The sequence below is a fragment of the Lynx canadensis genome, chromosome D4 (genome assembly GCF_007474595.2).
Source record: "Lynx canadensis isolate LIC74 chromosome D4, mLynCan4.pri.v2, whole genome shotgun sequence".
NCBI lineage: Eukaryota > Metazoa > Chordata > Mammalia > Carnivora > Felidae > Lynx > Lynx canadensis.
In genome coordinates, this window is record NC_044315.2 from 59,989,921 (window position 1) to 60,017,168 (window position 27,248).

Below are 27,248 nucleotides of genomic sequence, written 5' to 3' on the forward strand. Positions count from 1 at the left end.
CGTGATACTTAAAAGTCTAGTTCATGTAAACCCTCTGGTCACTTTGGACAAAATGTTTCCACTCTTTGGGTTTTGTTCCCTGACATTTCCAAGCTATCAGACGTTCTGGTAGTCTCTAGGACCTGAGCCGGATGCTGTGTCTTCTCTGGGAGACTGCCCACCGACATACATTCATTACTCTTCTCACAGGGGTGGAGGGGTGGGTAGGAGGAGCTCAGGCACAGGGTGAACTCCAGGCCCTGGACTGGGTGACCCGTGTGCCCCTGCTCCCAGCCACAACCTGAGTAACCACGCCTTCCTGGGCGGCTCTGCTTTATATGCTCCGTGTCACGCACAAGCTGATTCGGTTCTTGTTGCAGCTCGTATGCATCGATCTGGTGGCCGCAGGTCTACCGGCTCAGCTCGGGAACTGGAAGACATCTAAGTATAGACAGCCTTTTTTCCTCTTCTGCAATAGCTACCTGTCTCTGCCACACCAGCAGCCCCCTTGACTGCCACCTACCAGTTCTACAGACCTCTTTGACCTTTCTCTTGTGGCTGATCTAGCTTGCTGCTGCTTGATGTTCATCTGCCTACACTGTAATTCATTTCAAAACACTCCCCCTTGTTACAACAAAGGGCCTCCTTCCCCCTCCCCAGTCATCCTATAAGTTATGACTGGAGCCTGCAACCTCCCGGCTAGTGCTTTCCTCTTTATGGCATTTGACTACTTTGTATGTGAACAGTATTTGAGCTTCGATTGTCTTGCTCCTGGGAAAATGTCAAGGTTAACACTGAGGGGACACAGACGCTGCAAGGTAATCTTCAGGGTGGAAACTTTTTTACAAGGCAGGAGGCAGGCCAGGAGCTCTGAGAAAGAGCTGTGGGAATTGATTCCAGCAGGTTAAGACCCTACTCTCATTAAGATCAACTGAACTTTAGCTCTTATCTGAGCTGGAGGAAAGAGCTTCAACTGCAGGGCCTCTTGTGTACAAAGCAAAAACCGTGGCGGTGGAGAAAGTGGGTTTTATGCCTGTGTGGTCAGCGGCTTAGAAGTAATTTATGAATGAGTCAACGCTAACACAGACCTTCATCGGTGAACGCTGACCAGTGGGATAGCCCTTACACAACTCACACATAACTGTCCTTTAGAAAGACTTCACACTTTGCTAACCAAAAAGTTAGCAAGAAGCTTCACAGGGCTTTCTCAGAGCCACAGAAATGGTTCCCGACACACACAGTCAACTGGCTTATATCTCCTCTCCATTCCTTTCCAGTGAGGAAGAGGAGGCTCGCAGACTTGACTGGGCCCATCATCCCCAAGGTCCGAAGTGGTGTCTAATGTGTGAAGGGGACAACCATGCCTTTGAACTGCACACGTTCTACTGATAATCTGTGCTCTGCAGTGGAAACCAGAAGGCAAAGTGCCGGCACAAAACCCTTTCTCGTGGTTCAGTTCTTTATGCACTAAGGTTTTTAGGTTAACTAGTGGTTGTAGTTGAAAATTTTATAAACTATGGTTAATGTGAAGTTTTCCTTTAGTCACAGAAGTTCAGTCTGGTTATTATTTAAAAACTAAGAAGACCCCAAACCAACAGATCTTACTGAAGACGTTCTAGCATGGGACTTAAGCCCGGGAGCCCAATTTCAGGGGCCTCACTGCGTGGTGTTTCAGGTGTGTTTAGAATGTGTAACGCACAAACAGCACGCTCTTCGGCATGGTTGAAAAGCATTATAAAATACTTTATTATGAATTTGATCTTAGGCATTTAGTGAACAGATCATCGTTATTAATCCTCCTTTAAATTTTAAGAACCTCAAGATTAAAGTTGCCCAATTGATCAGTGGGTCAGGAAGCACAATGTTGCCCCCCATGACAGAGCGATTGAAGGCCACAGAGCTCTGCCATGATTCAAAGAACGTGAGGTTCCTTTTGCTGGATATGAGGAAATGATTGAAAAGCCAGTGAAATTTCAAGTTGCAAAAGCCATCCTTTCTTCACCAATCCCAGGCAGCAAACATTTCCCTGAGTGTTCTTTAGGAACATCTGGGATTTATTTCCCATTTAATATCGGAATCAGAAATAATGTTTTCCTTACTCAGTGTCAACCTCAACGATGTGAAAACCTATGGCCAAATACTTGAAAACACCTTTCTGTATTGCACAGTGGGCCAATGGCTTCTGGGAGGTAAAACAATAGGGAAATTTCTAGTCCATTACGGCCATAGTTAAAGACTTCAACCATGTGTCACATCACCACTGATCTCGTCTGTCAATTAAGCCTCTGAAGGCCAATGGTGAAGAAAATCCAGATATTAAAGAATTAGGAAACCCTGGCCAAACCATCCCAAGACGATTATTCTGTAAATGTAATATTGGTGTTTCTGCCAGATCCCTTTTTCACATCATGTGCATCTCTTGGGACCCAGCAAAAATGTTAAGCCACAATGCCCTTGTGCCTTTTAATATACCACAGTGCCAGTTAAACTAGCATTTCTGTTGCTCGGGAGTTATTTTCATGAGTGATTCAGCAAATCTTATGACAAAGGACAGCCCAAATAGCTGACGAGCACAGACTAAGCTGCAGAGCACCGAGCGGAGGCTATTGACGAAAAAGGCAAAGTCTTGCACACTGAACTGTGATGATGTGGACGGTACAGGGTAACAAGAGGTGGAGCCAGGGCCTCACCGCTAAGGGAGAGTGTCTACTGAGGCTGCAGGTGGGCCCAGGAGTGGCACCATGCTGCAGGGATGGCCCTTCCCACTAGGCTTCTCCTTGAAACACAACTGCAGCTGTATTCTGCGTCACTGGAAACTGCGATATAAGATTAAATCTGTTGGTCTATGGACGGTTGCGTATGTATTTCTTGCGACTAGGGTGACAGGGACACGTGCCTGACATGTTGGCCAGAAGGCTGGGAAACTACCATGGCAACGCAGAACGACCTCCCTCAAAATGTGTCTTCTGTCCCAAGGTGTTCATCTAAAAACTGCCCAAATGTCAGCGCCCTCGAACTAATTTGAATCTTCCAAAAAGAATACTTAAAGCTAAGCGTGTGGGTATTGGGGGGAGCACTCTCACAAAAACCAAATCAATAAAAAAATGAAGGTGGGCCACATCTTTAAGACCATCTGCTCCATCAGATGAGCTATTAGTTTAGACCAGGGAATGGCAATTTTTTTTCTATAAAGGGCCAGATGGCAAATATTGTCAGTCTTGCACACCACAAGGTCTCTGTTGTAACTTAATTCTGCCATAGATCATGTGTAAATGAATGGGTGTGGCTACTGCAATAAAACTTTATTTACAAAAAAGCAGGAAGCAAGTCAAATGCCATAGTCTGCAAATCCTGACTTAGCCTCTCAGGCTGCCAGAGAGATGAGGTCAGAGGTGGTAGATGGTAGGTGACCTGAGTGGCCTGCTTCCAAGGAGTCCACCTCCAGGGCTATAGCTTTCACGCTTCTGCCACCAGGGTGGACAAGTCTGCTGATAAGCCCAATGACTACTACCAGCCTGCTGCATGGCACAGAGAGGGCATGACCTGGTCACCAGGCTCAAGGCTCTCTCCCCCAGCGGCTTTGGGATCCCACAACAGCTCTTTTTTCTGTGCTCTGGCATCTTCTTTTTTTTTTTTTTTTAATATGTATTTATTTTTGAGAGACAGAGCGTGAGCTGGGGAGGGGCAGAGAGAGAGGGAGACACAGAATCCGAAGCAGGCTCCAGGCTCTGAGCTGTCAGCACAGAGCCCAACACAGGGCTCAAACCCCAAAACTGCAAGATCATGGCCTAAGCCGAAGTCGGATGCTCAACTGAGCCACCCAGGCGCCCCTCTGTCATCTTCTGAGTCAAATGTTTCAGGTAAGCGGGCAGAACCCAACTCCCTCTTTCCTCCCCCCACTGAAGTTTAGGTGGCCAACATGGTACCCAGTTTATGATGCTGGCGTTCCCTGTTTCTCTGTTGCCGCAGCTTTGATGTTCTCCAGTGTATGGTCACTGTGAACCTAGCTCTGTGAAGGCCTAGGGAAATGCTGGTGGTGCTACTCGCGTAAGCACGGCCCATCCTCACCAGCGCCAGGCCTTGGCTCTGAGCTGGTGGGGAGTCAGTCACACCTGCTGTGGCAGCTCACTGGGTATGCGTGGCCGTCGGGCTGTACACTCACATTCCTCTTTAAAGCTGCTCTGGGTGGGACTTGAAGCCAGCCCGCTCCCTTTGTCCTGACACGTGACACAACAGGCTGTGAACCCTTGTCGTTGGCAAGCAGGGCAGGTCAAGATGAGCTGGCGGCACTGGGGAGTCGAGCAGAGTTTATATTGGTCCCATGGGGCTCCACAATATGAACATTCTGGGGAAGAGAGAAAAGCCCTAGTTATTTTTTTTTTTTTTTTCAACGTTTTATTTTATTTTTGGGACAGAGAGAGACAGAGCATGAACGGGGGAGGGGCAGAGAGAGAGGGAGACACAGAATCAGAAACAGGCTCCAGGCTCCGAGCCATCAGCCCAGAGCCCGACGCGGGGCTCGAACTCACGGACCGCGAGATCGTGACCTGGCTGAAGTCGGACGCTTAACCGACTGCACCACCCAGGCGCCCCGAAAAGCCCTAGTTATAAACACACACATATACACGTGTATACATGTAGACAGGCGCTTCTCCAATTCCTAAATATAACTCTTAGCACATCAGCTAATATATCCTGTTGGGCCTGGGAAGGTTTTAGAAGTTTCCCGTCTTCTACCAAAAAATGCTTCTTCACCCCCACTTTTTTTTGGCGGGGGGGAAGGGGTAGGTTCACCTGGGAATTGTCTTCCTGATTCCAACATTCGGTGACTCACTTTCTTCTTTTTCCCACTTAGAAAACAGGTAATATTGTTTCTCTCTTTATTCCAAAGCTGGCCAACTACCCCTTGGTTCAATGGTCTTTTTCCCTTTTTAGGTCATTCCCTTTATCGTGGGAAACAACACACATGAGTACAGATGATCCCACATCTATATTCAGCTTCCTCCCACCTCTATATCCACAGCCCTGCTCCCCAGGCCTGAGGTTCTGCTGCTGTTGCCAGTGGACACCTGACCACCTGATTCCTAAAACCCCCATTATCTATTTTCTCAGCCTGTTTTTCCCTGCTGACTTCCTGTTACCATGAACAACATCACCATTCTTCAAGTGTCCTTAACTAGTTTATCTAAGCCACCTTCGGGCCTTCTCTCTTGCCTTCACACTCACATGCAAGTACTCATCATAACCTGCCAACATTTCCTCAGTAACATTCCTCAAATCCACTGTTTCTACTTACTTATAATTTATACTCCATCTAGCTCCAAAACAGATCTCAAGTAGCTTTCAATAAGACACATAAATATAAAAAACTGTTAAAATTAATAAAAAGATCAAGAAGAAAGGGGAGAGGACAATCACACTCAAATCTTATTCATTATCTGAGTGGTAATTCAGTCCCCGATCACAGGAGTTCTAGCAAATTACGACAGTCACTAGGGTTGTCTGCCCATGACCTTTCCGGTTCAAAATAATGGCATCCGGGGGCACGAGCCATTTTTCTTAAGGATTATTTCCATCCTCCTTTTACTGACTGTCTTCATTGGGTACCACACATCGGCGAGGACTCAAAAACTACAGTCAAACCACAGGCTTCCTGAGCTCACACCTTCCTGTGGCCACCCCTGCCTTGGCTGTGGGTTCAGCTCCTACCTCGGAATGCCCCACCCACCACTCAAAAGTACCTCACCTACCACATGTGTCTATAGACCATCTAAAATGGAGGTTCTTTAAATAAAATACATAGTATTACAAGGAAACGAATTATATAGAAATATAAAATATCAAAACATCTTCAAAAATCTGTATAGTAAGATATTAACACATGAAATAAGACAGTGGGGGCCTAATACTTCCATTTTGAGACAATGACGAACATAAATGCTATTTGGGGATGTCTGCAGCCACTATAATATATGAAAATACTGTGGTTTCTGTTGATGACAGAGTCACTGGTGTATCTAATATTACTGATTTGTTGCTTACATTACAGTCAAGGAAAGTGCTACGTGTAGTGCGGGGTTGCAAAAATAAAGATATAATTATTTTCCCATCCAAATTCACAGAACCCCTAAATTTTATATCTCATCTCCTGGTGAAGACCCTTGATTCAGCCTATTAGTTCAACCCCCAGCATGCAGGCAAAGCAAGTGGCACCACCCCTAATGTAAAGGACTTGCCTAACCAGTAAACAGGAAGTCAAGATGGCAGTACAGGCCTCCTGATTCCTGGTCCAGGGTTCTATCTGCTCCACTACTGCATCTCCAACTCTAATGGGAAATGGTCATACTACATTACTACTTCTCCGTATTTTCTTCTTCACGTAACCAGTACTGGCCTGCCTTCCAGAATGCTTCATACAGAGTATGCCTGACCATAAATTTAGGTTCCAGGCTGTGCCAACCTACCTGACACTATATCACTGTTGTAGGATAAGGCATAACGCTCATCAAAAACAAACAACTTCCCTTTGTAGAAACCATCAGGAAACTCCTCCAGGTACTTGTGGATGCCACCCTTGAGCTGGAACACTTCCTTGCATACTCCCTATGTGAGGAAAAACAAGAAGAAATTTGAGGAGCCAGAGACGAGTAAGAAGCTCCACAGGAGACTGGCAGGTGATGACAGCAGTCAGGGCCTTCCACTAGATCCTGGGAAGCCCGGCTATTTTTGCTGTCCCCTAAATATAGAAGGACACCTGTCGGGACATGTAATGTGAATTTGCTCTTCTCAGGATCAAGCATAAGGATTAGGAAAAGGGAGATGTTCACTAATCTTTCCCTTTTGTACCTGATGAGTGTCTAAGACTGTTAAGTGCTTTCCACATCTTGAGATTTAAGAACTTCAGATCTTGTACTTACAAACTCTATTCTGGAACCATACAAGGGAAAAATAAATCCCTGGCTGGCTGAGGGTGACAGAGGGAATGAAGGTGGGGAGTGGAAGGCTCACTACATGCTGTTGGTAGAACCTTCTTCATCTCCACACCGGCAGTGACTCCAAGGGTGTTAACTCACCTTGGCTTTGAGGTAGGCTGAACCCCGCTCACAACGGATACCCCCAGTGCAATACATCAGCACCTTCTTCTCTCTGAAAAGTTCTAGATTTTTGTCAATGTAGCTAGGGAAGTAACTGAATTTCCTGATGTCTGGGGCTAAACAGCCCTGGAATCGCCCCTACAACATAGGAGAAGCAGAAGGAAATTTATCAGAAAAACATACCTGGTAAGAACAAAGGTTCTTTCTGTGTCAGCCCCACTCAGAGCCCCCCTTTGGAAGGCACCACTTACTAGCTGCTGTTTCTCATCCTACACTCTGACCTTTCAACTTCAAGATCTGGAACTCAGAAATAAGCCTGGTGGGCTATTGGTCACCTTACCAGAGTCCTCAGAAAACTGGAAAGGCTGCCCAAAGCAAACTATAGGATCCTTGACCTATATCAAGGGTAGGCACATGGGAGCCAAAAAGTACATTATGTGTCAAGATGTCTTTTAATTCCTACTTTCTTAGACTTTCTCACCAGATCCTGAGTTCAAAGGCTAGGGTTTTCTCTGAAGCTGCTAGCAGTCAGGGGAGATCTATGTGACTTGGGCACAGGCAGGCATAAACAGCAGCACCTCGGGAAACATGCCATGATGTGGGTAGGGGAAGGCCTACCGTTTCACTGAACTCAATTCTGGTTCTACTTACTATTTTGCTTTCATAGAAGTTTCTGCAGTCCAGGAGGATAGTATCACTTTGTTCTTCATTTGTCTGAGACAAAAACTTTTCTACTTCTTTATGAAATTCACCTGGAGATAAATGGACTCCTAAAACCAAACCAAAAATCTACTTACAACAAGACAAAAACAAAACTCAAAACCCAATCACAATTGGCCCACCCTGATAACTCACATGTTATTCCGTTTCCTTCCACCCAAACCTTTATTCATAATTGCAATTATATCTCAAAATAACACTACTTGATGACCATAATGAAACAGTTTAGTAACTCCAGATATCCTCCTTTTCCTTCCTCCAAAGATAAGTGGTATGGAGACCTGGAGGTTTAGAAATGATTAGTCAAAGAATTTTCCATTCTCTTGGTCTAACCCAGTGATAAAAGCCAGACAGTGGGGATCTAAATTGCTAGGTGGGTTTGCTGGTCCATTAAACGGCCAGTGTTCTATTTTCACTGTATGTGGAGGAGCCTGGGCATGTATGTGCTTGACTATAGGCTTTTGACTATAACAAAGGTGAGCCCAAGTTCAAGGCTAAGAATCTTGACAGGCAGCTACGAGTATACATTTGTGGAATAAAGTGGGCTATTCTTCAAAAATACAAAAGGGTAAGAAGAATGTGTGTAAGTCTGTGTGCATGAGGAAAAGAGGGTGGGAAGGGCTGACAGCAGCAGTGACACATAAGAAAGCAGGGCAGGAGACAGAAAAGGAGGGAAGAGCTAAAGCATGCAGGAGAGAAAGGAGATGAAGAAAATAAGTAAAATCCAAGGAGACTAAAAAGAGAGAACCTCGGTCTGGTGGGGCCCTCTGCCTTCTTGACTCTCCAGAACAGAAATATTCCCATATCTTAGGGGGTCCAGACATCCCCTGATTGTGAGGACTTTGGGGGAATTTGGCAGCACGGACTAACCACACCTTACAGACAGGGACTCTGGGGATGACAGTCACCACACCTGGTGGATCCTGATGGCACCAAGGGAGCCTCATTCTGTTTAACGGTAAACCCCAACAACCACCCGAAACTGCTAAGTACTCAGGTGGGGCTAGAGACCCCCGGGCACGGCCAAGGAACCTGGATTCCTACCTGCTGAACCTATGGCTATGAGAATGTAATGAAGCCAGAATTGATTTTTTATTATCAAGTGATTACAGGTCACCAAAACGGGGGTGAAAGGGAGCTTCACAACTGTGATGAGAAGCACGGAAATCTGCTACGACTTCTACTTCTACTTACTCCCTGCTGCTGCTCTACTGGCCGTGGGAAGGCCTGACTGGCCAGGGACTCCGATGGACATGTTTAAACGAGATGCCTCCAAACAGCATGGCCCAAAAGAAAGCAGCACAGCACTGCCTGGAGCCGGAGCCCACTCTCCCCTAACCTCCCAACAACGTCCTGTAGCACCAAGAAAGAGCTCCTTACTCATCCCACTAAGGTAGGGACATGGTGCACACATGGCCCTTTTGGGCCCTTCTCTCTTCATGCATGAGTCTCTTTCCTTCATGCTGTATCCTACTCCTATTTCCCTCTGACTTAACCCTTAGCATTCTTTTAAATACCTCCATATTAGAAAGCGAATGCAGACAACCAGACCTTTGTGCTTCCTGATGAAACAGGACAATGCTACCTGTCAGGCAGTCTTGGGGGAAAAAAAGGAAAGAAAGAAAAAAGGAAATCAAATCTGAATCTGACCAAGTCTCTAGATCTGAGGCATGTAACAGAGTAGCCACTAGCCACATGGGGATATCGGGGCCTTGAAAGGTAGCCTGAGATGTGCTATAATAAGAGTGACATGGATCTAGGATTTCAAGTACTTAGTAAGCAAAAAAAGGTAAAAGATCTATCTCATTAGTAATTTTTTACATTCATTACACATTGAAGTATTTTGGCTACACTGCATTAAAGCCTATTTATTAAAATGAATTTCACTTGTTTCCTTTTACTTTTAAAATGTGGTGACTAAAAAAAACACCATAAAATTACCTATGTGCTTCACATTAGTTCTATCAGACAGCACTGTTGTAACTATCAATCTATAGGAAAATAGAGGACAGAGGAGATACAGTCAGCTTTAGCCAGATGGTGGGAAACTACAGACAAAATGACCTGGTTCCTTCAAAAAAACAAACTGCATGGGGAAAAGAAACAAAGATGGGGGCAAATATGCAAGCTAAAAGAGACTTAAAGGGACATAGGGATCCACCACAATGAGTGGACCTTACTTGAATCTTAACAGAAACGAACTTGAAAAATTATGCGATCACCACAGGTACAATTTCTTCAAATACACCAACATGCAATTCTGGAAAACAGCAAGCCCCTTTTCTTTGCTGGTCTAGCCAATTTTAAGAACTAGCCAGATATTTGATAATATTAAGGAATTACTATAAAAAAGGTTTTATTTAGATGTAATAATGGTTTTACAGTTGTTTATTTAAAAAAATTTTTATCTTTTAGAGGTCTCTACTGAAATATTTGTAAATGAAATGACATTGGGATTCCCTTCAAAATAATCCAGGATGGGACAAGGGGGCAGGGTATAGAAGAAAGTTGGCAATGAATCAGTAATTGCTGAAGCTGTATGACAGGTACATGGGAGTTCACTATACTATTTTCTCTACTTTTTTTTAATGTTCGATCATTTTCATAGTAAAAAGCAAAACAAAAACAAAAACCCACCAAATAAATGTCTTTCAACCATCTATGGTAACAATAGGGAGGAAGGGGAAGAGAACATTCTAGAGCACCTGCAAACCAACTGCTTTGGATTTGAAAGCCACTTGCTTCCTGAAGCAGAAAGCCTGTTATTCAGTTGATGAACTATTTACAAATAATAATTACACTCTTCCCAGACTGCTATCTTTGGAAAGAGAAAATAAGTTCTTGCCAAACCGTCATCAAGAAGAATAAGACGGGGCATTCTAATGGGTGTGTCTTCAATTACCATAGCACCAAAGAGAAGACCAGTTTAAGCACTGGATGACCCACACGCTAGCTACCCTACAGCTGTTTTTTTTTTTTTTAAAGCATAATTAATATACAGTGTCATATTAACTTCAGGTATATAATATAGTGATTCAACAATTCGATACATTTCTCAGTGCTCATCAAGATAAGTGTACTCTTAATCCCCTTTATCTATTTCATCCATCTCCTGCCCACCTTCCCTCTGGCAAGCACCAATTTGCTATCTAAGACTCTGTTTTTTGTCTCTTTTTTCTTCGTTTTGTTTCTTACATTCCATACCCCCAAAGCCATTTTAAAGAGTGGATTGCTGATCAGAGTGTCTAATTTCCACATGTGTTTCTATATTAAGTTTTGTCCCTGTGAAGAAGAACAAAATTTTTCTTCTAAAAGCAAGCATACCAGGCTTCTTGTAGGAGATCTTATTGGGACTGATCCCCATGGGCACAATTTCTTCAAATACACCAACACGCAATTCTGGAAAACAGCAAGCCCCTCCTTTGCTGGTCTGGCCAATAAGAAACAAAACAGAATACAGTCTTACTCTCCCATCTCCAGATATAAGCCAAGTGCCAAATACAAGAATTATATCTGTTTTGTAATAATAGCTGAAGTCTTAAGAAACTTCAAAGTAAGAATTAATGTTTTAATGGGAAGGGAGTTTAGGGCCTAAAATGTTTCAGATAATTCACCTCTAATAAATATTTATTGCATACCTTCCATGAACTGAAATGTTAAATTGCAAAGGTGTTTCTATGGCTATAAGCATTTAACTATAAAACCAAAATAATTTCAGCATGTAAGATTACATCCTAGCTTTTGCTCTGGAGGAGCGACCTCTCTCCTACCATCACCAGCACTAACACTAGTAAGGTAGTCCCCACCACCTTTATCACCTACTGTGACAAAGCATAAGGTCACTCAAAGGAGCTCAGGTCGCTCAAACAAAGGAGCTCAGCCATGAGAGCAACAGCTTTGTCCCCCATGTGGTATGAAGTACTGATCTTGTAATTCCAGGTTGACTAAAAAGTAGTGATGCCCTGAAACAGCCAGGTGGTCCCTCAAGCGAGCAAACACATCTAAGTTTTAGAGTTAGACTGTGCAAACTGTAATGTCCTTATTCGATAACAAAGGAGATTAAGGGCATTCACTTGCCCCAGATCACATGGCGACTACACAAAGAAGTGGAATGAGCATGCTCCTTTGACTGCACTGCCTCGCAACCTAATGGGGAAAAAGGCTGCTTACGTCTCCACACTGATCTCCGCTTCAGAGCCTAGAGAGGGAAGAGGCACTGAGGCAGAAGCAAATGGCTCAAAATCCATTTTATTTTCAATTTCTCTTACCTTAAAATCATCCTTACACATATAATCCTTAAACAATGGGCAGGAAAGCATGGCTTCCACATAGAGTCTGGTGGCCAGTTTGCTTCCACCAACTGTCCCATTGATTCCTTCTGTAGCAATTCGAACCTGGGACACAAGACGGTGAGAGAAAGGGAATGCAGCCTGTTCTTAGCTTAGTTTAAATCTTCCCGGGGCAGAATAGGCTTGTGTGTGTCAGTGAGTTTAAGGGGAAAAGCAGAGACACAACAAAAGTGTTACCACACAAAGATACTTGTAGTTTTCTAAAATGGCACTGCCCACAGTTTAGATGAGGTACTCAATAGATGTGCGCTGAAGAAGAGAATGCAATGAGTGAAACTTCTGGAAAGCCCCATTTGCTACAAAGCCCCAGTTGTCCGATGCCCAAAGAAATAAATTTTGAGCTTAACCTTAAATCCAGGTCAGAAGATCTAAGATCAAGACTCATCTTTGCCACTTACTTGCTTTGTGGCCCTGAGAAAATTAACTTACTTCTCTGGACCTCAATTTCTTCATCTTCATAAAAAGGAGGTAAGAGAGAAGCAACAATGAAGACAATTGCTGAGGAGATATTTCCCAAGTCCAAAAACACAGAGCACGGCTGAGAGCTAGGAGGGCATGTGAGTACACCCCTGCACACCGCTGCAAACCCACCCACTGGAACACAAGGTCCACAAGGGGTGTGTGTGTTTTGTCCACTGCTGCATCGCCGGTGCTTAGAACAGTGCCTGCCGAGTAGGTACTCAATTCACATTTGTTGAACAAATGGATGCGTATCCATATCTGAAGCTTTTTGGCTTCTCAAACACTGTATTCTCTTTAAAATGCTTCGCTGGTTAGGGGACATTCGAACCTGGATTCAGGCCCCTGCCTTAAGAGGCAAGGCTCTGGGGACGCTGCCAAGTTAATTGTCTTGGAACTACAAAACCCTTCGGATGAGTTTAAGGATGCATCATGAGTTTAGGGAGCTGAGCTCTCTGGAGAAAAGCGCTAGAGAGAACATAGACCACTCTGGTATCATGGTACTCTACGGAGAGAGAGGTCATTTAATTCAAGGTCCTAGATTGTTACTACCATTTAGAGAACAATGATACCTACCAATGCATGAGAATTTGAAAAATTTACAAGGCTGCCCTTTTTCAGGCCCCAGAGGAAATACCGTCACCTCCCTCGATCCAGTTCTTTAGGGCATGTATATAAATGGGATTCATTTCATAAGCCAATGCCAACTCAGTAGTAGTGGCTAGCCAGAGTTCCATGATGAGCATTCTGGATCCTTGACAAAGAGAATTACAATCCGCTAAAACCTGCTCTGGGCATGGGAGAGGAAAGCAGAAAGAATATGCCATCTCTGCTGTATAGACCACTATCCCCACAATCAACTTATACTTTTTCAAGGGTCTACATAGAAAATAGAGCTGAACCAGTGGAAGTGTCACGAAATTTACTCTAAAACTATTTCTGACCATGGCAGATAAAGTATATACTTCTACATAACTGTCTTTAGGGTAGACTAGTAGATTCTTTCCCATGTTCTTTTAATCTCAAAACCCAAATAAAAGACAAGGACACCTAATTCCTGTAAAGCTGGGGCAGAGCAATCTGTTGAGCAATCCAAACTCACGCACTAGACTTTCAATCCCTAAGGCTCCAGAAAAACCTGTGAAGTAGCTCCTTGGTGAGGAAAGCCTTATATCTCAGGAATGGAGAGCAACAGTTAGTATTTATTGAGCACCTACTATGATATAGGAGCTTTATAAGCCTGAAAGGTACATACCATAACTCCCATTTGACAGAAAAGGAGACAGCAGCTGAGAGAAATCAAGTAACTTGCCCAAAGACACAGAGTCAGCAGGTGGTAGATTTGAGATTCAAACCAGATATTTGTTCCAAATCATGTAATTTTTCCCTTCCAAAGCCTCCATTGTGTCCCTTCAAATTTCTTGAGGCAGTAAGGAGTTTATAGCAATAGGAATCAGAAGCTTCTTTCTCGAATTTTCAACTTGTCTTCTTTCCCTACCTAAATGGTAATACTCTGCCAAATCTCCCAAAATCAGAAAACTACCTCAGTAAACTGGGCACGTATCATTGAAGCCTAAAGATTTTAGACTCAGAGCCAGGCAGGTGCTGCCACCTTGTGGATAGGGACCCTCACTGCTAGTTCACTTCAGGCTGGGCCAAGAGTAAAAATCTGCCCCCCAAACAAGGAAAGAGATTGACTTCATATTTTGTACATTCAGGTTCACTGTAAGAACATCCATCTCCCAAGGTGTTCTCAAACAGAGGTGATAATAAATGTATTCATTCCACAAATATTTACTAAAGATTTTACTACGCACCAGGAACTGTGCTAGGAATTAGGGATCTAGCAGTTAAAAAAGAGTTCTTGCCCTCTTTGAGTTTACAGACTAAGGGCAATCACAGATATTAAGATAAAAATTACAAACTGACAAATGCTATGAAAAATAACTACAAGATGCTATGTGAGGGTGTACTGGGAAAAATGAATTTAGATTGAAGGTCGAGAAAAGTCTCTTTGAGGAACTATCATTGAAACTGAGAACTGAAGATTGAGTAAAAATTTTGCAAGAGAAACTGGGTGTGGGAGAGTCCCTTGAAGACAGTTTGCCTGGAAAAAGGCCCAAAGACGCAAAAAACCTTTGTGGGCTCCAGAAAAACCTGAAAGACCATGTCACTGGAGTATAAGGAGTGAAGAATGACATCAGATAGGCAGAAAAGTTAGGAAGGGGCTAAATCATGCAGGAACCTAAGGGTATATCAAGGATTTGGGTTTTACTCGAAAAGCACTAGACGGCCACTGAGAGATTTTGAGGAGAGCACAGCCGTGTTTTATTTACTTTTTAAGACGATGCAGGCTGCAGTGTGGAGAATGGATTAAATGGCAGGCAAGGACAGGAGAACAAGAGTAGATTAAAGGCTACCTCGGGGTGCTTGGGTGGCTCAGCCGGTTAAGGGTCAGACTCTTGATTTAGGCTCAGGTCATAATCTCATGGTTTGTGACATGAAGCCCCAAGGCGGGCTCTGTGTTGACAATGCAGAGCCTGCTTGAGATTCTCTCTCTCCCTGTCTCTCTGCCCCTCCCTTGCTGATGCTTTCTTTCTCTTTCTCTCTCTCCCCCCCCCCCGCTCAAAATAAACTAAATAAACATTTTTTTAAAAATTAAAATTAAGGGGCGCCTGGGTGGCGCAGTCGGTTAAGCGTCCGACTTCAGCCAGGTCACGATCTCGCGGTCCGTGAGTTCGAGCCCCGCGTCGGGCTCTGGGCTGATGGCTCAGAGCCTGGAGCCTGTTTCCGATTCTGTGTCTCCCTCTCTCTCTGCCCCTCCCCCGTTCATGCTCTGTCTCTCTCTGTCCCAAAAATAAATAAAAACATGGAAAAAAAATTAAAATTAAAAAAAGCTCCTGAAATGGATAAGAGAGGGTGGGGCATGGTCTAAGGTGGTCGAAGGGAGGACAGAAACGAATGGACACAAAGGATATTTTAGAGGTAGAAATGGCAGGATGTGACAATGAACTGAATGAGGTAAAAGCAGCTTTTGGCACCATCTGTTAGAAAACATCAGTGTGGAAAATATCAATGATCAACTGCCTTGGGACTTAAAACGTGTGGGAAAGATTAGGCTTACGATTGTACAATGTCATAACCTGAGGGGATCTCAGAGGGAATTTTAGTTCATTTCCTTTTGAGTTTTAAAAACACATTATCTGTTGGGGAACCTGGGTGGCTCAGTCAGTTGAGCCTCTGACTCAGCTCACGATTCGTGAGTTCAAGCCCCACATTGGGTTCATTCCTGTTGGCATAGAGCCTGCTTCAGATCTTCTGTCCCCCTCTCTCTCTGCTCCTTCCCTGCTTGCACTTTCCCTCTCAAAAATAAATACATCTTCAAAAAATATGTAAAATGATATATTATCTGTCTCTGTTTCTAGTTTTATCTATATACGTGTGTATGTGTATGCACGTATATGTATATGCATGTATAAATCTACGTCTATATATGTGTGTATACATGTAATCATAAAGAACGTTTCAGAAAATAACAAAAACCATCCACAATCTTATCACGCAGACATAATCATGATTAACATCTGGGTATCTATTACCTTCCATCTTTATATACAAACACTTGTGGTTCTATTACAAACATATATTCATTTCTTTATTCAACGCTCCCCAAATATTTACTGTAATGCTATGCACCAAGCCCTGTTCTAGCACTAAGAATACATCAATTAAGACAAAGTTCCTATCCTCATGAAGCTTTTATTAGGGAGACAGATTGTAACAAATTAAACAAGGATTATACTTTCAGACAGTAACAAATTCTTTGAAATTCTCTGAGCAGAAGGTGACAGAAAGTGACAAGGTTTAGAGAGGGGACTACTTTGGATCAGAGTTCTGAGGAGGTTAAGATGTGTGCAGAGATCTGCAGTGGGGAATGAGCCAAGTGACGATCTAGCGGGAAAGCATCCTAGAGGGAAGGGAGCAGCAAATGTCAACACCACAAAATGGTAAAAGACCCTGGCATGTTCTAGAAAAATCAAGAAGCAACTTGGAATCATACCTATATGTATAGTTCTATGAAATTTTTTTCCAGCTAACATATCAAGAACATTTCCTAATGCCAGGGGTCAGCAAATTGTATCTGCTTCTGCATACGGTTTTATTGGAACACAGCCATTTCACATCTTGTACCTATTGTTTAAGGTTGTTTTCATGTTACAGTAGCATGCTTGAGTAGGTGTTGTTTGTTCATTGGTTTGTTTGTTTAGAAAACACATATAGACTTAAAGATCAACAAATTCAATTTTAGGCACTTCTTGAGTACAGACTATAGGAATTTTCTGGCAAGGAATGGCCTATCTAGCAGGAAAGATCATAAAGATTTAAACTTTAGTTCTTAAACAATATACAATGGCTAGACAACTGAAAAGAAATATTGCATAATTAATCCAACTGTATCCTGTTATAATTTCGTCACAATTCCACACACAGTTTTAGGGTCTAATAGAAGCAAGAGTGAGTAGGTTTTGGGCAAAGCCTAAAATACTTACTATTTTGCTTTGTAAGGAAAAGTCTGCTGATTCTTAGTCTACACCATTAAACAGTCATAAAATGCCACGTTAATAACTGTTTAGCGGTCTACTTAAAAGCCTAGCAGGATTTCGCAGAACCTAACAGGGAATCCTTTTTGTCGTGAGCATAACCTCTGTAGTGCAAACTGGAGACAAGAGGAGTCCCGTGAAGGGTGCGGTGTTACCTTGCCTGTGAGGCGCAGGTGCTGGCACAGAGCCGTCTGCCAGGCACAGACCCAGGGGGGATCCCCCAGGTCACAGTAGCAGTAATAAAGTAGAACCTCTCCTTCATCACTGCCCTGGCCCCTAGAAGAAGAAAACCACAGGGAGAAGATTTGAGTCACTGGCATAAGGCAGCCACAATTCACAAAGTAGGCCCAGGCAGTATCAGAGGGCAGGCCGCGATGGACCAACTTGTGCCGAACTTTCTCCTACTGTTGTCGGCCTGAGAGAAGCAGCAACTCCGGTCAGTATTTGCTCTGAAGAAAACGTTATCTGCACCCAACTTACTTTACAAAAAGTAAGTTTACTTTGATTTCCTCATTTAGTCATCATACTCATGAGACAGGAATCAATAACCCATTTTACAGAAATTTCTGGCTTATCCTGTAAGACAGGGTCATATCTGTTTTTGAATCTCTCATTGTACAAAAACGTTTCACTTCCATTTTTTCATGTAATCTTCTTAACCATGAGAAGGACTATTATTATCCCCACTTTACAGCTGAGTAAACCAAGGCCGATTCCTTCCAGGTGAGAAAGTGACAGAGTGACAGTCAAGACTTGAACAGTCTTCTGACACTAGAATCCTTTCTACTGCATTGTGCTGTCTCCTACTAACTAGGCATGGGAGCTGGGTGGGTCTCCTATCATCTCTGAGACTGACTTCCTCATCTCTAAAACTGGAGAAGTGAAGTAAACTGCATTTCCCAAAGTGTGCTTGAAGCTGTTCTATGAAATCACATTTTGGAGAAACCTTGCAGACAACATCTCTCTGAGAATCTCAGGAAAGCCCCTTATCTACTGAAGGCTCTGAAACGTCCTGCAACAAAAAACATTTTAACCTAGTGCTTCCCAAACCTATCTGTCTTTAGCACCTCTTTCCAACACCTGTTAGCATCCTTCAGAGCTGGTGTTGCATAGAACAGATTCCAGAGAATGCTATGGTAGATGGTAATTGAGGTCCCATCCAGCTCTGGAATCTGACACCCTCATCAATACCCTCATCATACTGCAGGGCCTACTCTCTTCTGAAACCTTGTCTATTTTAGAGCCTGTTTTCCTTCCTCTAAACTACTGTAACAAATTATCTGCACCACATAATTTAACTGATAATTAAGTAGCCTGTCTCATATCCTCTGCTAGATGTTTCATGTATCCTTTTTTTGTTGTTGTTTCTCCCCCTAGAGAGCAAATTCCTTGAGGCACAGGGCCATACAGAAGCAAAGAGGCCATATTTGTATGCTTGTATGCCACTTTATAGTTCAGCTATTACCATCATTTTGTATAATTCATATAGCAACACTGTGAGGTAAACAGGGCAGGCACCGATATTACTATTTTAGAGGTGATGACATATAAAGAATTTTAGTGACTAGCTCAACTCTGAGCCCAAGTTCAATTCTCTTTCTCCTTTTCTTGATAAACAAGAGGTATTTGGCACTGAATAGTAATGACAAAAGTATATTAAATCTGGACATTTTCTATTCACCAAATAGTTCAGGAATTGCTTAAAATCAGAAATTTGTCCTCCGGAATTCTGTAATATAATTTTGTGAGTTTTGCAAAGGTAGGATCTAAACTTCTAATCCTGTGCCCCAGTTCTAAAAGTTAACATTCTTTCTGGGGCGCGCCTGGGGAGCTCAGTTGGTTGAGCGTCTGACTTCGGTTCAGGTCATGATCTCACAGTCTGTGAGTTCAAGCCCTGTGTCGGGCTCTGTGCTGACAGCTCAAACCTGGAGCCTGCTTCGCATTCTGTGTCTCCCTCTCTCTCTGCCCCGCCCCACTCGCACTCTGTCTCTTTCTCTCTGTCTCTCTCTCAAAAGTAAATAAACATTAAAAAAAAATTTTTTTTAAGTTAACATCATTTCTAAAACATGATCAACTGAGAAAACCATATTTGGTAACAAAATATGCTTTGTAAGCTCTGATACTCAAGGTAGAGGAATCATTAACATTTCTGAGCCTTCCAACTTATCTCTGAAAATACTAATACAATTTTCTGTTCATCACCTCTCCTTCGAAAAGGTAAGATGTATCCTTCCATGAAACCTAGTGAACGCTGCCAGCTACATGGGTATATATCACTGCTTCAATAATACAGAGTATGTGGCTATCAGCCTGGCTTAGACCCATAGAGAAATCCTGTGCCTTAAGGATCTTGCCATTTTAGTAGATAGGTAGTGGTATCTCATTGTGGCTGGAAAAACTGGCAAAATTAAACCAAAAGTACAGAATGGAATTCTTACCTTATCAGCTCATCAGGGCTAAAGCAGCTCACATCAGGGAGCCAAGCGGACACTTCCCTGTTACAGGTCAAGTACCCTTTTAGAGGGTTCCTATCATCTGCAGGCTTAAGGCTCTTTGAGGTGTTCAGTGTCACAGCCAGCTGCTTTAACACGGAAGCAGTCTGGCGGCAGATCTCATCAGCATGTTGTGTTGCCACATGTCTATGGATGCCGATCCGGTCTTTGAACAGCTGTTGACAACATTTCCACCATTTTTCTTTACATTCAAAAGGATGTGCAGGAACTTCTTTGGTTTTGACAAAAAGGGCAAATGCCTGCAATTACATTGCAAATATTCCACGATTAACCTTAGGTGTAAGGCTGGCAGAAGTCTCAGTGAATCCCTGACGTCATCCGTCCACATGAGTTTCTAGGTGTACGTCCCAGGTTTTTTTAGAAGAACTTCTTGAGAGAGTTAGTTTTACTTTAAATTTATGCCTCTATCTAAAATTTGCTAGGAACTGTTCTTAAAGGAAGAACCTGAATTTCAGATGAATATTAGTACAACATTACAAACAACATTATCAGTCATATCTAAAAAGAAAACGGTCAAGGCGATTATGGAATGTATTTACTATAGAATATCGAGCAGGTAGTTTTAAGTTATATGAGAAAATATTTATGATATAATGTTAAGTGAAAAACAATGGAAAAAATTTGCTTATACAATGTAACCTCAACATTTAAAAATTACACTGAAAAAGATTGGAAAGAAATGTTCCAAAATGTTTTGATTTTTTGGAAAATAATTTTGTTGTTTTTATAAAAAATTATTTATATTTATTAAGACTATTAAACAGAAAACTATGGGTATGCCATAATTCTCTTAACCAATTCCTAACTAATGGACATTTGTTTCCAAACTTTGCAATTAGGGCAAGTGGGTGATGCAAATAAGCAATGCTGAGTAAGCATTCCATGCATACATTTTTACACCTCTTTAAACATCTAATTTAAATAAATATCTAAAATAAAACAGAGCCTGACACGAGGCTCAAATCCATGGACGGTGAGATCATGACCTGAGCTGAAGTTGGATGCTTAACCGACTAAGCCACCCAGGCACCCCACGTATTTACATCTATTGCCTATTTTTCTACTGTGGCATGGATTTTCTGTTTTGTAAGCAGTTTTAGTGACCTTTTATTGATCATAGTTATCACAAATCTGTTTCCTAGCTTGTCATTTGTTCTTTAGTTCTGTGGTATTTTTGATGTACAAATAGAGGCTAAATGGGATCTATGATTATCAGCCTCTCAACAACTGTTCCCTCCTAGTATAATGGGAAGGGAGATACTTACGTGTGTGTGTGTGTGTGTGTGTGTGTGTGTGCACGCGCAATGCATTTGTAGACTACTGTAAAGCATCCAAAAACAAGCACTCTGAACATCGATAACAGACACGAAGCGCCACTGTGGGGCCATCCTCTAGCTGTACACAACTGTATCTGGACTGTCTCAGACCGAAGTACCAGGAAGGGTAGCCTGAAATTACACCGCAGGGCATTTTTAGCCTCTTTTGCAGTGAATCCTTCCAGATAGGCAAACAAAAAAAACCAAAAGAGATAGCACGTATGTCAACATATGTGCTTCTTTGTATTAAACTTTGATTTTCAAATCCTATCTGGTCTTTTAAGGCCTTGTGAACAAGGCATTGAGGACCCATCTGCAGTTAGAGCCCCTGTTGGATCTGTTCAAGAGGGAGAGTCAGGCCAGAGCCAGGATGGCAGCTCAGAGGTGGGTGAAGCCTACAGGAAGGCAGGCCCTGGGAGGCCCAGCTTGGCAGGGTGGGTATACTCATTCCATACAGAAGAATATGCAACTAAGGAAATACATTGGGACTAATCAGAGCCAAGTTTCTCACCAAACCTCCTCAAATAGGGAAGTTATAAATATGGGAAAGGGAGAGTTAAGAAAAACTCTTGTGATGCTTGAATGAAAGTGAAGTGCTGGTATGAGCTCACGGCGTAATATTGGGATGGTAGTAAATATAGAAGTATAGGTATGGTACATGTAGACGTTTATGCACTCATCTACATATTTTCCTAGCTTCACACACCAGAGGTCCTGGGAGAAGTAACATTTAGTAGCAATGAGTTTGCTGAGCCTCCAGGTTGTGATTTTTCATTAGAAGCAACCAGAGCTCCTTGAAGAAATGTCTGGTTCCAGGGATGGGGCAGGGAAAATACAAGATGAGTCTGGAACATCTTGTTGAGTCAGAAAGTAAGGAAATGCTCAAAGAATGATGGGAGCAAGTCAAAAGGACATATAGATACTAGCTTAAAAGGGCCCCCAGCAGATCTGAGATGATCTGAGCATTGCAATAAATCATGACACAGTGGACTATCACCCAACAAATAAAATGTAAACCTACAGTCCACATGGATACAAACAAATTGGGAGAAAAGAAGGCCCTTCCTTACAGCAAAATGCCAAGTAGTAAATCTAGAAGGAATGAAGCAATTAGAAAACCACCCTTTAGCACCCATCACAGTAACGATTGACTAAGCAAAGAAACACCAATGAATCTAAAATTAGTAGATGACAGTTGGATAAGGAATAGGATAGGTACAGTCTCAAAGTATTCCCCCTCCCCCCTCAAATACTGACTTCTTAAAAGGGAAAAAAGAATAATTTTATAACAGAGAAATCTGACAGTCACTCCCTTAATCAAGTAACCAAAGTTAACACCACCAGTAATGGGACAAATTGCCATTGTGAACCACCTGATAGACTGTCACCAGATAAACACAGCATTTCTTGTGGGATGGTTTTGTTAATAAAAGCACTAACGTGAATCTAATCATAAGGAAACATGAGTGAAGATCAAATAAAGAGATATTCTATAAAATAACTCATGTAATCTTTAAAAATGTCATGGTCACGATTTCAGGGGAAAAATGAGAAAGTGTTCCAGAATGAAGAATATATAAGATGTGACAGCTCAATGCAACACCCTGGAATGGATCTATAAAGCCATTTGGGACAACTGATGAAACATGAATGGAGCTTGTGTGCAAAGGGGATATGAGGGTCCTCTGTACAATTCTTTCCTCTAAGTCTGAAATTTTTGTAAGATAATATTTGAAAAAACCTTTCTGTACCCTTTGGGTTTCATTTTCAAGGACATCCGTGTGAGATGAGAACAGAGGGGTGACGGATGAGAAGTTATAAGTAGGGACATCTATTCTTCATTGACATGAAGCCAACAAAAGCTAACTGTGAAAGGAAGAAGGACAGCAGACTGGAGGTAAGAAAACTAAGTCTCAGTTGCATGTCCTCTGGTCGTTTTCCTTCCTCTGACCTTCAGCAGGAGGTTTGAGTCAACGATCTCTGAAAAAAGGATAAATGGCATAGAAGAACAGCATATCAATATCACCTCCCATTATAATCCAATCCCAACTGTCCTTAGTAAGCTTGCATCCATCCTGGGCTGCTGTGTCCCTTCTCCTAACCAAAAGAACTCAGCCAGCTAGACCAGATCAGGAGTGTTAGATGGCAGCTGCCATCTGCCTGTCTATTCTCCGTTTGACAAGGCCTCCTGGGATCCTGGGATCCTTCCCCTAACTCTAGGTGGGAAAAGGATTCAGCCCATCTTTCTAGAATCTGTCCTCAGGTACTCAACCATAAGTGTCCCACAACCACACCTTACCTATGATTCTTCTTCGCCTGGCACTGACTTAAGATCACTAATTAATGACCCTAACTATACCTTGCCTTGAGCATGGCAGCAGCCTTGAGTCTCACTAGCCCTCTGTTCCCTGGAGGACAGCCTTGATGAGCTACTAATAGATGCATCTGAACTAACTATACATATGTGATCCTGAAGCATAAACGGCAATGCGGCAATCTTACCTTTTTCTTGGCAAATGAGTATTTCTTTTTCGTACTGACATCCAACTCGGCTTTAAGACTGCTACTGGGATTGATAAGCCTTGTGTCTTTTAAATCTAACTCTGAAAATCTTAAAACACAGGCCTCCAGGTCCTCTTCTTGGTCGGGTGAAGTAAAAGAAGGCATCTGGTTTGGTTGCAGTAGTGGGACAGATTCCTTTCAGTTAACTATCTCCTAGGAAGCAAGGGAAAAACGACAATTTCGGTCGTTGGTTACTACTTGGAGTAAACTTGAAGCTACTCAATCAATCAGGCAAATGAGCATGGGCCCAGCAACCCAAGCCATCCATCCATTCACTCACTTATTCAATAAATATTTATTTAGCACCTACTCTATGCCAGGCACTGTTCTAGACAATAGGAATAGAGCAGTGAAAGAAATGGAAAAAGTCTCTGCTTTCTTGGAGTTTACATTCCAGTAGGGAGAGACAGAAAGTAAACAAACGATTAAATTTAAAAAGTCAGATAGGAGGGGCCTCTAGGTGGCTCAGTCAGTTAAGCATCTGACTCTTGATTCTGGCTCAAGTCATGATCTCAGGGTTATGAGATGGAGCCCCACGTCCGGCTCTGTGCTGAGCATGGAGCCTGCTTAAGAGTCTCTCTCTCCCTCTTCTTCTGCCTCTCCCCACTACCCCCCTTAAAAAAACAGATAGGAAAACGGTCACGAAAACAAAAACCAGGGTAAGGAGTTAGGAGTGGTGGAGGGGCTCTTTAAAACAAAGACTAGGTAAAGTCTTTCTGAGGCAGTAGCATTTGAGCAGAAACCTAAATTAGGGGGCAAGCCCCGCAAACATTTAAGGTACATTATACCCGAAAAGCACCAGCTACAACCAAAATCAACCAAACTGTGTACTAGACTTCAATTACAAACATTTTGTCCTTTTATATCCTTTAATTTTAGAGCTGTCCAAATCCCATTCCTTAGAAGAAATAACAACCAAGAAAGCCCCATTTTAATAAACAGAAGAAATATTAAATATAAAAATCACTCCTGTGGCCAAATCTTGTCAAAATGGACATACTACCAACTACCAGTCAAGCCACCATAATTTCTTCCTTTCTTTTTAAATTTTTTTAAAGTTTACTTTTTGAGAGAGAGAGAGAGAGCACAAGCAGTGAGGGAGACACAGAATCCGAAGCAGGCTCCAGGCTCTGAGCTGTCAGCATAGAGCCCCACACAGGGCTTGAACTCACGAACTGTGAGATCATGACTTGAGCTGAAGTCCAACGCTTAATCTACTGAGCCACCCAGGCGCCCCAAGCCACCGTCATTTCTTGACCAAATTATTGCAGTAGCCTAACTGCCCACCTCCCCAGTAAGGTAACTAAACAGCAGTCCAAAGGCTTCTCAACATACTCTAATAAAGTCCAAAATCCATCCAAAGCCCCTCTCACCGCCTCTCATCTCATCTACTACAATCCCTTTGATCACTCCTCTGATTGCACTATGTTTGTTCATTACGAAATGGATCCCCAGCACCAAGAAAACAAGGGTTTTCTTTTGTTCACCTCTGCATCATTGGCATGTAGAACACTGCCTGGCATATAGGAGATGCTAAATGTCAACAAACACAATTTATTTGTTGAACGAAATAAAACAGTGATTGGGTAGCCAGGGAAGGCTTCACTCAGGACTTGATGTTTGAGCTAAGACATAAATCACAAGGATCATCCACGCAGATTTAGGAGCAGAGTCTTCAGGCAAAGGAAATAGTATAAATTCCTAAAGTGGAAACAAGCTTACCTTCTTAGAGAAACAGGAAGAAAGAATGGATGGAGTATAGTGATGAGAGAGCACAACGCTTTGGGTCAGAGTATAGAGTTTGCAATGCAAAGTAACTGGAGAATTGTAAACAAAGGAGTAACGTGGTCTGATTCAGGATTTGTCTTCAAAGTAGAGGTGGCAAGGTTTACAGATAGATTGTTATGCAGGAAATGAAGGAAAAGAAGGACCCAAGAATGACTCTTACCTACATTTTTGAATTACGTAGATGGATGGTGCCATTCACTGAAATGGTTAAGACTGACGGAGGAATGGGTTAGGACAGAAGAGTCAAACAAGGCAATCAGATGAGTAGGTGCGGTGCTCATCGGAGACGTCAGGGCAGGGGACGCTCACATACACGTATATGGGTACCCAATAACCAATGAAAAAATTACTAGAGCAATCACCCGTTCCTTCCTAAACAACAACCGAGAAGGGCGAGGGGTAAGATGACCGCCCGAGGGTAACCCGGCGGCACTAGGTTCCGGCTCTGGCGGGTCTTCCAGTCCCACGGACCGCAAGCGCGGCGCCGCCCCCCGCCCCCAGCCCGGCCCCACCCCGCGCGCCGGGCCAGGCCGATCGCTCCGCCCAGCTTTCCCCGACGAGGCAAAGGCCCGGAAGTGGGGGTAAAAAGAGCACTCACCCGCCAGTCCTGGTTCTTTCTTGTATCTTTCTTCATCGAATCTGCTCCGCCTAGGAATCGTCACTGAGCACCGTCCTAAGAACCTCCACCAGCTCCCTCCTGGAGTTTACGAAGGAAGGCACACTGGAGACCTGCCCTCGCCCCGGAAGTCTTCGAGGCTGTTAGCGAAAGGGCCGCCGGGAAGACTCTGCGAGGCCCCAGGGAGGGTCTGAAGTTAAGGCGGGGATTCCAGGGTGTTTTGTGGACCGGCCACCGCTAGGCTTGGCTTGCGGCCGGCGGCCTCAGGCTGGCTAAAGAGGCGGTGCTTTCCGCGTGGCCCCGGAAGGACTTAAAGCGAAAGGCGGGAGAAGGAAGCCGCCGAGAGGCGGAGGAAGCCCGAGGGGGCGGTTGCGTGTAGACCGAACGCCCTCGGCCTAGTGAGCTCCCAGACACCGGCTCTCTCGCACCTGAGCCCGTCAGGCCCACTCCGCAGCCTCTCCTGCCTGCGCTTCCGGGACCCGTCTCGAGCGAGTGCGCCTGCGCGCCGGACACTGCGCGCGCCTCCTTGCTGTCCTCGCACCGGCCGGCGGTCGGACAGTTCCTGCCGCTCTTCCCTCCCGGCTTCTCGGTTAGGCAGCGCTCCGACGTGCGGCATGTCCCGGCGGCGGCACAGCGACGAGAACGACGGTGAGTGCCATCGGCCCTGCCGCCGAGGCCGCGCCCAGGCGGGAGCCGAGGTCCCAGGGGCTCGAGGGAAGGAATGGGAAGCCCTCCCCCACCCCACCCCGGGAGCGTTCGGGGAGCCACGGAGTGAAGGAGGGTGGCACAGCGGGAGTGTGGCCGGGCGACTTCTGGAAAGCCCTCGCTTCCCCCCACCCCAACTCCTTTAGTCGTCGGCCTGGTGGACCTCTCTAGTCTCTAAGGACTCTTCAGGATTTGGTCCTTAGAACCGTCCAGTAGGGAAGTATACCTGGGTCTGTGCGGCTGTCTCTTAACGCACAGCGACAGGGACCACTAGTCTCAGTGGCTCGTTTTGACCCTCAGACTGCACCTGTAAAGGGCCCTCAGAAGGGAAAGAACAAAGCGGTGAGTGGAAGATCTGACGAATTGCAGTCTGAGCTCTGCTGTACCGGTCATGCGTTGGTCTGCCTTCTTTCAAACTGCAGGAAAAGAAATCTGTGTCTTATCCATACTCACGAGGTCACTAATAAACAGATGCACGTTGTTACGTTAGATTTTGAACTGACTGCAAGCGCAGCGCATTTCCCTCGTGAAAGAGGAGTACTGGAA

At 43.8% G+C, this 27,248-nt stretch overlaps 3 protein-coding genes across 6 annotated transcripts in view; 2 read left to right on the forward strand and 1 right to left on the reverse strand.

Annotated features, from left to right (window-relative positions):
• Positions 1-2,827, forward strand: part of TMOD1 (tropomodulin 1) — an 87,175-nt gene extending 84,348 nt beyond the window's left edge. Inside the window, exon 10 of the mRNA XM_030293146.2 lies at positions 1,257-2,827. Within this exon, the coding sequence (XP_030149006.1) occupies positions 1,257-1,321 (65 nt within the window). The 3' untranslated portion in view covers positions 1,322-2,827. The remainder of the gene's footprint in view (positions 1-1,256) is intronic.
• Positions 1,696-26,472, reverse strand: TSTD2 (thiosulfate sulfurtransferase like domain containing 2). 4 transcript variants are annotated; one of them, XM_030293804.1, is made up of 11 exons: positions 25,980-26,047; positions 25,546-25,753; positions 23,534-23,746; positions 19,641-19,954; positions 17,358-17,478; positions 12,062-12,187; positions 11,118-11,223; positions 7,725-7,843; positions 7,053-7,211; positions 6,444-6,582; positions 3,740-4,324 (listed from the first exon to the last, which is right to left on the reverse strand). In XM_030293804.1, the coding sequence occupies exons 3-11, from the start codon at positions 23,696-23,698 to the stop codon at positions 4,086-4,088; spliced, it is 1,488 nt and encodes a 495-aa protein (XP_030149664.1). In that variant the 5' UTR covers positions 23,699-23,746; positions 25,546-25,753; positions 25,980-26,047; the 3' UTR covers positions 3,740-4,085. The 4 variants fall into 4 exon arrangements, with proteins under 4 accessions (XP_030149662.1, XP_030149664.1, XP_030149663.1 ...); XM_030293803.1 differs by having other exon boundaries at positions 25,542-25,753; XM_030293802.2 differs by lacking the exon at positions 25,546-25,753 and having other exon boundaries at positions 1,696-4,324; positions 25,980-26,472.
• NCBP1 (nuclear cap binding protein subunit 1) overlaps positions 26,324-27,248 on the forward strand; it is a 38,647-nt gene continuing 37,722 nt past the window's right edge. Inside the window, exon 1 of the mRNA XM_030293800.2 lies at positions 26,324-26,645. Within this exon, the coding sequence (XP_030149660.1) occupies positions 26,612-26,645 (34 nt within the window). The 5' untranslated portion in view covers positions 26,324-26,611. The remainder of the gene's footprint in view (positions 26,646-27,248) is intronic.